The sequence below is a fragment of the Rana temporaria genome, chromosome 2 (genome assembly GCF_905171775.1).
Source record: "Rana temporaria chromosome 2, aRanTem1.1, whole genome shotgun sequence".
NCBI lineage: Eukaryota > Metazoa > Chordata > Amphibia > Anura > Ranidae > Rana > Rana temporaria.
In genome coordinates this window covers 92,812,216-92,824,467 of record NC_053490.1, presented here as the reverse complement: position 1 = coordinate 92,824,467, position 12,252 = coordinate 92,812,216, and the positions used below count along the sequence as shown (strand labels likewise).

At 40.8% G+C, this 12,252-nt stretch overlaps 1 protein-coding gene across 3 annotated transcripts in view; it reads right to left on the bottom strand.

Annotated features, from left to right (window-relative positions):
* ZDHHC20 (zinc finger DHHC-type palmitoyltransferase 20) overlaps nucleotides 1–12,252 on the bottom strand; it is a 130,395-nt gene that overhangs the window by 28,452 nt on the left and 89,691 nt on the right. For all 3 annotated transcript variants that reach the window (XM_040340523.1, XM_040340524.1, XM_040340525.1), the window contains 3 exons: nucleotides 4,590–4,722; nucleotides 542–668; nucleotides 289–378 (listed from right to left, as the gene is read on the bottom strand). In XM_040340523.1, the coding sequence (XP_040196457.1) occupies nucleotides 289–378; nucleotides 542–668; nucleotides 4,590–4,722 (350 nt within the window). The remainder of the gene's footprint in view (nucleotides 1–288; nucleotides 379–541; nucleotides 669–4,589; nucleotides 4,723–12,252) is intronic.

Sequence of the window (12,252 nt, the reverse complement as noted above, 5' to 3'; positions counted from 1 at the left end):
ATTAGGCACAATTAACATTTCTACATGTCATCTATATGAGAGCAAATCCTGAGTTTAGGTCAGCTAAAGTGGCTACTCCATCAATATTATAATGTCAACTTAGTATGCCTTATGCACCATTGCAGCGTATTGAAATATTAGACAACACACTCTCAGATCCATATCATTGTTACCCATTTTTCTTTCCTCTATCTTTTATATCCTGCATAGCCAACATTTTTAAATGATAAAGTAGCAAATAAAAATGTTACTTGTTAAAAAAATGGTAAAGTATCAGAAAATACCTACTGCTTAGCAATGTCAGCTTGAACTGCTGCAACATTTTGCTCTGGGTCTCCAAACACAAGGCGTGTGGGGAAAGAACATCCATCTCCCAGGCTGGAAGGAGAGACAGAAGACAGACTAAAAAAACAGTAGTAGTATACTCCTGGACATATCACATTGTCTATTTCAAATCACATTATTTTATTTTTACTGCTTATATTTTTTTTTGATGAATGTTACATCGTCACCAGTTTGTAGCCTCATCGGAGTGGCTTACCTTGTAAATACAGGCAGTAGCCAGTATTTCTTTTCATCCCCAAACACTTCTCTCAAATTCTTGCTGAAGCCGAGAGAAAAGCCATCTTTTTCTGGTCCTGTTCGGAAAAATGGAGCACGGAAAGCCTCTGCAACAGAAGAAAATGGAAACACATTAGGGACAAAAAAAATTGTACTAGAATCCAATAATATTTTTTTAAAAGTGTTAAAAACATTCCGGAATATAATCACAGTATAAACTTTTTTTCAGTCTGAATATCTTGTTGCATGTCCTTATGTTTGGCGTATGTTTGGCATTTTCTTTGCTTAAAGAACTGAGGGGAGGTGTTTACACCCAGCTCTACAAAAAATTAAGTCAGCAAAGCATTTAAAGGCGATCTCTACCAAGTCTGAACTGAACAACATACTCAGGGGTTTCCCAAGACTAAGCCCCATAGGCAGGGCGAAACATGTTGAAAGTGTAACCGGAGGCTGCTTCCACTATTTACATACAGTGATGAAAATAAGTATTTGAACACCCTGCTATTTTGCAAGTTCTCCCACTTGGAAATCATGGAGGGGTCTGAAATTGTTATCGTAGGTGCATGTCCACTGTGAGAGACATAATCAAAAAAAAAAATCCAGAAATCACAATGTATGATTTTTTTAACTATTTATTTGTATGATACAGCTGCAAATAAGTATTTGAACACCTGAGAAAATCAATGTTAATATTTGGTACAGTAGCCTTTGTTTGCAATTACAGAGGTCAAACGTTTCTTGTAGTTTTTCACCAGGTTTGCACACACTGGAGGAGGGATTTTGGCCCACTCCTCCACACAGATCTTCTCTAGATCAGTCAGGTTTCTGGGCTGTCGCTGAGAAACACAGAGTTTGAGCTCCCTCCAAAGATTCTCTATTGGGTTTAGATCTGGAGACTGGCTAGGCCACGCCAGAACCTTGATATGCTTCTTACAGAGCCACTCCTTGGTTATCCTGGCTGTGTGCTTCGGGTCATTGTCATGTTGGAAGACCCAGCCTCGACCCATCTTCAAAGCTCTAACTGAGGGAAGGAGGTTGTTGCCCAAAATCTCGCAATACATGGCCCCGGTCATCCTCTCCTTAATACAGTGCAGTCGCCCTGTCCCATGTGCAGAAAAACACCCCCAAAGCATGATGCTACCACCCCCATGCTTCACAGTAGGGATGGTGTTCTTGGGATGGTACTCATCATTCTTCTTCCTCCAAACACGGTTAGTGGAATTATGACCAAAAAGTTCTATTTTGGTCTCATCTGACCACATGACTTTCTCCCATGACTCCTCTGGATCATCCAAATGGTCATTGGCAAACTTAAGACGGGCCTTGACATGTGCTGGTTTAAGCAGGGGAACCTTCCGTGCCATGCATGATTTCAAACCATGACGTCTTAGTGTATTACCAACAGTAACCTTGGAAACGGTGGTCCCAGCTCTTTTCAGGTCATTGACCAGCTCCTCCCGTGTAGTCCTGGGCTGATTTCTCACCTTTCTTAGGATCATTGAGACCCCACGAGGTGAGATTTTGCATGGAGCCCCAGTCCGAGGGAGATTGACAGTCATGTTTAGCTTCTTCCATTTTCTAATGATTGCTCCAACAGTGGACCTTTTTTCACCAAGCTGCTTGGCAATTTCCCCGTAGCCCTTTCCAGCCTTGTGGAGGTGTACAATTTTGTCTCTAGTATCTTTGGACAGCTCTTTGGTCTTGGCCATGTTAGTAGTTGGATTCTTACTGATTGTATGGGGTGGACAGGTGTCTTTATGCAGCTAATGACCTCAAACAGGTGCATCTAATTTAGGATAATAAATGGAGTGGAGGTGGACATTTTAAAGGCAGACTAACAGGTCTTTGAGGGTCAGAATTCTAGCTGATAGACAGGTGTTCAAATACTTATTTGCAGCTGTATCATACAAATAAATAGTTAAAAAATCATAAATTGTGATTTCTGGAAAAAAAAAATTGATTATGTCTCTCACAGTGGACATGCACCTACGATGACAATTTCAGACCCCTCCATGATTTCCAAGTGGGAGAACTTGCAAAATAGCAGGGTGTTCAAATACTTATTTTCCTCACTGTAAGGGTTTTGTGTGATGTGTGCCTCCAGAGACTTTTCCTTCCTCATTAACATACTCAGGGGCACATGCAGAGATACATTTAGCATAATGCCACCCACAAGCCAGTGCATAGGGCAGCAGTGTTAGTACCAAGCTTCAATATTTGCATTTTATCCCATTTTAGCAACTGAACTGTAGGGGAAAAGGGTACAGGGGAGGTTAATAAGAGTAATGTTAAAGTACTGACTGGTGTGCAAGAGGTATAGGATATTATAGGTATATATTAAAAAAACAGTGTTGGCACTAGCTACTATGTTTACTCTAATAAGAGAAATGTTTATGAACCAAGTCCAAAAAAATGTAAAATGAAAAGTCTGATGTGATCAATAGGAGTGAAAAGCAATTATTTTAGTATCAGTTCCTGGTTAAAGCTTGTAAGAGGATTTGTTATACTGCACTGGGCTTTCCTATCAGGATCCAGGACCCCTGATCCTGTCTGTACAGTGCTGATATGTGCTGATCACATGCACTCTCCCAGTAAAAAGAAAAAAACTCTCTAGAAATACACACCAAACTGAGCATGTGCAGCCTGACTCCAGTAACACGGTCTTATCCAGACCTGTTCTGGAGTTAGTGGAAGAATACATATGGGATTAAACAGCCTTTTTACACAATGCAGAGTATTAACCCCTTGGGTTCCACCGCGAGTATAACAAACATGCTTTACTGCATATACATACAGATTTCACTGTTGTGGGTTTAGTAACACTTTAGCTTGCTCTCTTCCTTACTTCTATGGCTCCTGCACACTCTCCTTCCAGTTTCCTGCCCATAACTTCGTACGAGTGTTTTATGTAGAAAACTGGAAGAAGTGTGAATAGACTACGAGTGCGCTCATCAGCACACTCATAATTAGCGACACACAGAAATTTCGGCTGAAACATATCGGCCGAAAAAAGTGTTATCAGCATTTTTCCATAACAGAAAAAGGTGCCGATAATAGCACCAAAAACACACACTATTTTTCCGTGATTTTACTTTTCCTTTTGATGTGTTTATCATAGGTCATGCAACTCGAAAACCGCATTAAACTGAACATAATCAGCAAGATTATTAACACCACAACGGAAGCGTAACGGACCAGTGTGAAGACATACATAGAATTTAAAGTGATACCTTTTTCTTGCGCTAAAGGTGCAGATAATGGCTGACAAATTCATATTCATTCATTTAACGTCATGATATTATTTATGAAGTCAAATATAATACAATTATATATAAAAACACACACACACACACACACTTATATATATATATATATATATATATATATACACACACACACACACACACACATTTCTCCATTCGTTGCACCTCTACTTGTAATAGATTGAGAAGAACCTCACCCACTGATATTGTGGGGAAGGGAACGGCTCCGGGGGTGAGGAAGGGGTGTTGCTACATGTTGCATCCTATTATCATGCGATTGTTTACCAATAGTGGCTTGTCGCAAATACTGAGTAAGGCTGGGTTCACACTGCTCCGACATGAAAGTTTTACAACTTCTAATCTGAATTTACCCTGCAACATCAGTCAGACTTTAATGAACAGGGTCTGACTTGAGATGGTCCGCTATAGATTAGTTTTTTTTTTTTAATACATTTGCAGTGCTAACATTGCCTCTGATCACAAGTTGCATGTCACAAGTCGAATCAGTTAAGAATGCGGATCCAACGTATACGATTTCAATGATATTTAATGGGCTGAAATCGGAGTAAAGTCGGACCAAAGTAGTGCAGGACCCTTTTCGCAAGTCGGACCAGTTAAGTTGGTCAAAAAAATCACGGATGTGCTCTCAAAGTTGGAGCGTATGTCACACCAGTGTGAACCGGGCCTAACTGTGCTATCCCTCAGATATTGCATAAATAACAAATTATTAAAAATAATAATAATATAGAGCATTAAACGCATTACCTATAGTTGACCTGTTTTTTGATACCAGCCAGCAGTGATAGCTGAACAAGGACAGTATGCTGATGAAGAACATAGCCGATACGAAGAACAGGAAAAGGACGTGGAACTTTGCACGCGTGTCTGGTAACTCATTCTATAAAAAAAGAAGGTAGAATTATTAAAAAAGCCATACTGAGTTTGCTCAGTATGGCTTTCACACACACACTATATATATATATAATATAATATAATATAATATATATAATATATAATACTTTAAAGGGGCAGTTTTTTACATGTACACAATCATATTCCTTAATCTGCTTCCTTTAAAATGTAATAGCTCACAAACAACAAATCGTGACCCAAGAAGATAAGCACCCATTTGGATACATTCATTTTTTGCCAGATTGCTAAAGTGGGGTATGAGTAAAAATATTTAGGAATTTACATTTCTAATTTCTTAAAAATGTACCACTTAAGACAAACTCTGGTTTATAGGGGAAACAAAACCTGTTAAAATAATGAAATATAACAATATATTACAGTGTATGCATTTTCGCAGGAAAGGGGAAAATTTAGTGCAAATTTATCAGACATCCTGAAAATGTATGAGTGTCGTCCTCTCCACTATATCAGTGCAGTGTCACCAATGTAAAACTGGAGAAAGCTACTTTTTCTTGCCTTGCGCAAACCTGCTTAACCTGACAAGTTCATGCTTCAAACCTGCTCAAGCTGCGGAGAAGGCAAGAGCTCATAGAGGTCCTGTATTTTCCCACATATCTCTCTAATGGGCCCACTCAGACCTTTTGGATTTTATTATACAGTCCCTGACAAAAGTCTTGTCGCTTGTGTACAAATTGACCTGAAGTGCCGCTAAAATATATTCCTAATCAAGATTTTGGTACAAGAAATGGGTCATTTTAATCCCAACAGCTTTTGTAATAATGTTTCAGTGCAAAACGAAACTGACAAAACGTATTCTAATATTCACAGCTTGGTAAAGCCCATTGAGTCAATTATCAGTTATATGAGCTTAACCTGTGACTAATAATGGATCAATTAGGTCTCAGTTGTGTATAAAAAGAACACCAGTACACTAGACCACCTCAACTGCAACTAGACCTCTGCAAACATGCCTAAGATTCACCCGGAGACTAAAGTGTTGATAATAAAGAGGCTGAAGACCAGATCCACTGCTGATGTGGCAGACACCTTCAATGTGTCTCAGCGTCAAGTTCAGAGGATAAAAAAAAGATTTGAAGAGACTGGAGACGTTTTGGACAAGGCCAGGTCAGGCCGTCCCCGCAAGACAACTGCTCGAGAGGACCGTTTGTTGGCTTGAAAATCCAAGGCCAGCCCATTTTCCACTGCAGCAGAGCTCCACGAGACCTGGTCACCTGAAGTCCCTGTGTCAACCAGAACAGTTTGCCGGATTCTGTCCTGAAATGGCCTCCATGGTCAAATCAGTCCCCATAAGCCAGCACTAAACAAAAGATAATTGAAAAACCGTGTGGCATTTGCCAAGGGCCACAGCCTGCTAAAAGGATGGACTCTGGAAAAGTGGCAAAAGGTGGATTTTTCAGATGAATCTTCTGGTGAATTACACAACAGTCGCCGCAAATATTGCAAGAGACCTACTGGAACCCGCATGGAGCCGAGATTTACCCAGAAAACAGTGAAGTTTGGTGGAGGCAAAATCATTGTCTGGGGTTACATCCAGAATGGGGGTGTGCGAGGGATCTGCAGGGTGGAAGGCAACATCAATAGTCTAAAATACCAAGACATCTTAGCTACCTCTTATATTCCCAACCATAAAAAAGGCCAAATTTTGCAGGATGGTGCTCCATCGCATCCTTCCATCTCCACATCAAAGTTCCTTAAGGCAAAGAAGATCAAGATGCTCCAAGATTGGCCAGCCCAGTCACCAGACATGAACATCATTGAGCATATGTGGTGTAGGTTGAAAGAGGAAGCATGGAAGACGAAACCAAAGAATATTGATGAACTCTGGGAGGCATACAAGACTGTTTTCGTTGCTATTCCTGATGACCTCATCAATAAATTGTATGAATCCTTGCCAAACCGCATGGATGCTGTCCTTCAAGCTCATGGAAGTCATACAAGATATTAAATTTGCATCTCACAGCACCACTACATAATTTGCTGACATATTTTTGGATTTTCAGTAAAGTTGTTCAATTTCTGTATAGGCGACAAAACTTTTGTCTTGCCAAAATTTGACCTGTCTTGATTAAATGATAAATCTTTTTTCAGTGAAACTAATTTATTTCAGTGCATTAAACATCACTTAGGAGGGCTTTAGCTTTTCATATTAGGTTTTTCTAACACCAATTGATTAATTAAAAGTCAGGTTAATAGCAGGAAAAAAAAAAAAAAACATGTACAATTGTTTTTTTTTTACAGTATTAAAAAATAATTACACAATAAAAGCAACTATATGACTTTGTAACCAATGGTATATATCTTAATGAACAATGCACAGAATATTATGGTTAATCCATATCCTCTCCATCACATTGAAAAGGCCTCTAAAGGGCCCAGTGAGCAGAGGCGTATCCAACATATTTCAGACTTTTTCTTTCTTCAGTTGTGTAGTGCGGAAAAGCATAAAGAGCATATTCGTGGAAACCATATGTAAAGCCGAAACACATGAAGAATATAATAGATGGTGTCACTTGGCAGGTTAGCTGGGTATAGAAACCTATGCCAGAGGGTCATGAAGGACAGGACAACAATCGTGCCCAGCTCCAAACAGAGGAAAAATTACAACAAAATGCCTGAAATAACTAGTTTATAGAAAAAAAAACACAAGTCTAGCTCCTCTAAAAAAAAATTATCACTAAATGGGAATCAAAGTATAAAAGCAAGGAGGAAACAAAGATCTCCCCAACTGGAGCCTATAGCATAAAAATGCCAACTGCAGCTGCTTCTGACTTCACTCTGACTTTCTAATCTACATGCTCTTTTCTGGTTAGTGTCTAAAGCTGGTCATACATATCATAACAACCTCACGGGCAGAATCAGACAAATCACTTAATTTCTCCCTCCACTATAAACAGCATGGATGGACGAATATGCGGTGACGGTTATTGTATTCTGCCGACAACCACATCCGTCAGAATACCCAAACAATGACTGTATCCAATTTGAGATGTTAAATGGAGAATTTTTGGTCTGGCTCATTTGAGTCATATGGTGCAGACAAGACCATCCATGGAATTAATTTTGGCCAATTCAGCAGGAAACCAGAGACGGCCAAGGCAAATCGTATTTTTAGAATAGTCTTTGCAATGGCAACTTTTGTATTTCTAGCACTTTAAACTTCTTCATGAATTGGTCTGAATAAGTATGATAAAAGGACTCTATTCTAATTCACCAGATCACTGACCCTTTAAATGGACAATTTGACATGTAAAACATTGATTATAAATGCATTGTCATTGTCATATGGGTTACACTCCTTGCATTGGAATAGCTGCCTGTGTGCAGTCTTGTGAAACACCACAGTACAAAATGCTCTTTAGAATGCTATGGTTCAAGTACAAGCACCTTTCCCCTGAGTATAAGAGATCAATCACAAATTTAGGAGACGTATGTATGTGTTGAACCTTGAGTTTGGCTTAGGTTAACAAAAACCATGGCTAATCATATGCTTTCTTCAAAAAAGTCGGATATTTGCTTGCCAACATACTTCGGGTACTTCAAAAACGTACTTCAATTATAATTTCCAACATTATGTCACAGTGGTGCAGCTTTTGTACCCAGTCTGACAATTTGAGGAAAGAGGAATGGCCTGCTCGATGATAAAATGTTACTACTATGTGTTTCATATGTGCACAAGTATTAAATGTTATTACATGTACCAGGGGATTGCTATTGTAAGGCTGGAATGAGTACATATGGAAACATCCAATTCCAAGTTAGTGTAGAAGTTTAAGCAGTAGGACCCAATTTCCTTTTTTGAGTGACACTTGTCAAATAGACAGGAAATAAGGAGCCATGGGGAAAAACAAAAATTTGACAGAGGTTCAAATACTTTCTTTTCATGTCCAGGAAAATATAAATAAAATGTTGACTTAAGTTTAATTCTGAAAGATACAAATTATGTATATGCAAAAATATATAGATATATTTGGTCTACAAACTGCAGACACAGGAGGAACCCCCAGATACAGTGAGGAAAATAAGTATTTGAACACCCTGCTATTTTGCAAGTTCTCCCACTTGGAAATCATGGAGGGGTCTGAAATTGTCATCGTAGGTGCATGTCCACTGTGAGAGACATAATCAAAAAAAAAAAATCCTGAAATCACAATTTATGATTTTTTAACTATTTATTTGTATGATACAGCTGCAAATAAGTATTTGAACACCTGTCTATCAGCTAGAATTCTGACCCTCAAAGACCTGTTAGTCTGCCTTTAAAATGTCCACCTCCACTCCATTTATTATCCTAAATTAGATGCACCTGTTTGAGATCATTAGCTGCATAAAGACACCTGTCCACCCCATACAATCAGTAAGAATCCAACTACTAACATGGCCAAGACCAAAGAGCTGTCCAAAGACACTAGAGACAAAATTGTACACCTCCACAAGGCTGGAAAGGGCTACGGGGAAATTGCCAAGCAGCTTGGTGAAAAAAGGTCCACTGTTGGAGCAATCATTAGAAAATGGAAGAAGCTAAACATGACTGTCAATCTCTCTCGGACTGGGGCTCCATGCAAAATCTCACCTCGTGGGGTCTCAATGATCCTAAGAAAGGTGAGAAATCAGCCCAGGACTACACGGGAGGAGCTGGTCAATGACCTAAAAAGAGCTGGGACCACCGTTTCCAAGGTTACTGTTGGTAATACACTAAGACGTCATGGTTTGAAATCATGCATGGCACGGAAGGTTCCCCTGCTTAAACCAGCACATGTCAAGGCCCGTCTTAAGTTTGCCAATGACCATTTGGATGATCCAGAGGAGTCATGGGAGAAAGTCATGTGGTCAGATGAGACCAAAATAGAACTTTTTGGTCATAATTCCACTAACCGTGTTTGGAGGAAGAAGAATGATGAGTACTATCCCAAGAACACCATCCATACTGTGAAGCATGGGGGTGGTAGCATCATGCTTTGGGGGTGTTTTTCTGCACATGGGACAGGGCGACTGCACTGTATTAAGGAGAGGATGACCGGGGCCATGTATTGCAAGATTTTGGGCAACAACCTCCTTCCCTCAGTTAGAGCTTTGAAGATGGGTCGAGGCTGGGTCTTCCAACATGACAATGACCTGAAGCACACAGCCAGGATAACCAAGGAGTGGCTCTGTAAGAAGCATATCAAGGTTCTGGCGTGGCCTAGCCAGTCTCCAGACCTAAACCCAATAGAGAATCTTTGGAGGGAGCTCAAACTCCGTGTTTCTCAGCGACAGCCCAGAAACCTGACTGATGTAGAGAAGATCTGTGTGGAGAAGTGGGCCAAAATCCCTCCTCCAGTGTGTGCAAACCTGGTGAAAAACTACAAGAAACGTTTGACCTCTGTAATTGCAAACAAAGGCTACTGTACCAAATATTAACATTGATTTTCTCAGGTGTTCAAATACTTATTTGCAGCTGTATCATACAAATAAATAGTTAAAAAAATCATACATTGTGATTTCTGGATTTTTTTTTTTGATTATGTCTCTCACAGTGGACATGCACCTACGATAACAATTTCAGACCCCTCCATGATTTCCAAGTGGGAGAACTTGCAAAATAGCAGGGTGTTCAAATACTTATTTTCATCACTGTATATGCACAATGCCCATCAATGCTGCAAATTGCAGTTTATCACATCGACTATATATTCACATAAACTTATCAAGTGCATAGAACAAATTCTATGACAACTTCCCGTTTTCAAATACCCCCCAAGTTGTCTGCTTGATACTCCCAAAAAGAGGGAATAGCCTTTGAAGTAGCTTGACTAACTCAAGTGAATAAAGATGGTACACTGTCTGTGGGGGTATTTGAGAAAGGAATTCATGGATCCAGCTAGGCAGAGTATCATCCATCAGCATTGAATTGAGTAACTCCAAAAAAACGACAGAATGTTATGGAAAGGTTTTTAACCACTTGCCGCCCGCCCTATTACAAATTGACAGCGGCAAAGTGGTTTCAATATCCTGACTGGATGTCATATGACGTCCTCAGGATATTAGGGCGCGCATCGTGGCTATCGTTGTTGCAGGGTGTCAGTCTGACACCCCGCAACACCGATCTAGGTAAAGAGTCTCTAACGGAGACTCTTTACCACGTGATCAGCCGTGTCCAATCACGGCTGATCACGATGTAAACAAGGAAAGTCGGTTATTGGCTTTTCCTCACTCGCGTCTGTCAGATCGGCTGCTCCTCTGACAGGGGGGGGTTGTGCTGATCGATTATCAGCACAGCCCCCCCGAGGATGCCCCACACTAGACCACCAGGGATGCCACCAGACCACCACCAGGGATGCCACCAGACCACCACCAGGGATGCCACCAGACCACCAGGGATGCCCACCACCATGCCAATCAGTGCCCACAATGGATGCCAATCAATGCCCACAATGGGCATCACTGATTGGCAGGCATTGTTTGGCATTGATTGGCATCCATAAGTAAAATATAATACAGTACATCCGTGCCACCTATCAGTGCCCATCCATGCCCATCCGTGCCACCTATCGTTGCCCATCCATGCCGCCTATCTGTTCCCATCCGCGCCGCCTATCAGTGCCCATCCGCGCCGCCTATCGGTGCCCATCCACGCCGCCTATCGGTGCCCATCCGCGCCGCCTATCGGTGCCCATCCGCGCCGCCTATCGGTGCCCATCCGCGCCGCCTATCGGTGCCCATCCGCGCCGCCTATCGGTGCCCATCAGCGCCGCCCATCGGTGCCCGTCAGTGCCGCCCCATCGGTGCCCGTCAGTGCAGCCCCATCGGTGCCCGTCAGTGCAGCCCCATCGGTGCCCGTCAGTGAAAGAGAAAATGTACTTATTTACAAAGTTTTGTAGCGGAAACAAAAAAAAAGCATTTGTTTTTCAAAATTTTCAGTCTTTTTAAAAAAAAATTGCAGAAAAATACCAAATACCATATCAAATACCACCAAAAGAAAGCTCTATTTGTGGGAACAAAATGATACAAATTTCGTTAGGGTAAAATGTAGCATGACATCGCAATTGTCATTCAAAGTGCAACAGCGCTGAAAGCTGAAAATTGGTCTGGGCAGGTGTATAAGTGCCCTGTATGAAAGTGGTTAAAGGGAATTGCTGCCCAAATACAGTGGCAGCTATTAAGTAGTCTGAGCCATCAATACAGTTTGCACATTATCACTGTTTTTTAGACTGTCCCATTTATAAAGACATTTAGTAAGACAATAAATGACAATAGCTTCTACTTAACTTACAAATGTATTCAGCCCCAAAATGGCCTGCCACCACAGCAAATGAGTATGGCTGCCCATACATTATACACTTTTCTTTAGATTCACCAAAAAGCATATAATATGAGGTCAAACCTAAACACTTTAAATTTGTATGCAGCCAGCAGTGCCTTGCACTACATGGTTGAAGGTAAAAGTAAAGGGAATGGAATAAGAAAATTGTATAATGTATGGCCACCTTAAAGTAGAACTGTAGGCAAAACCTTTTTT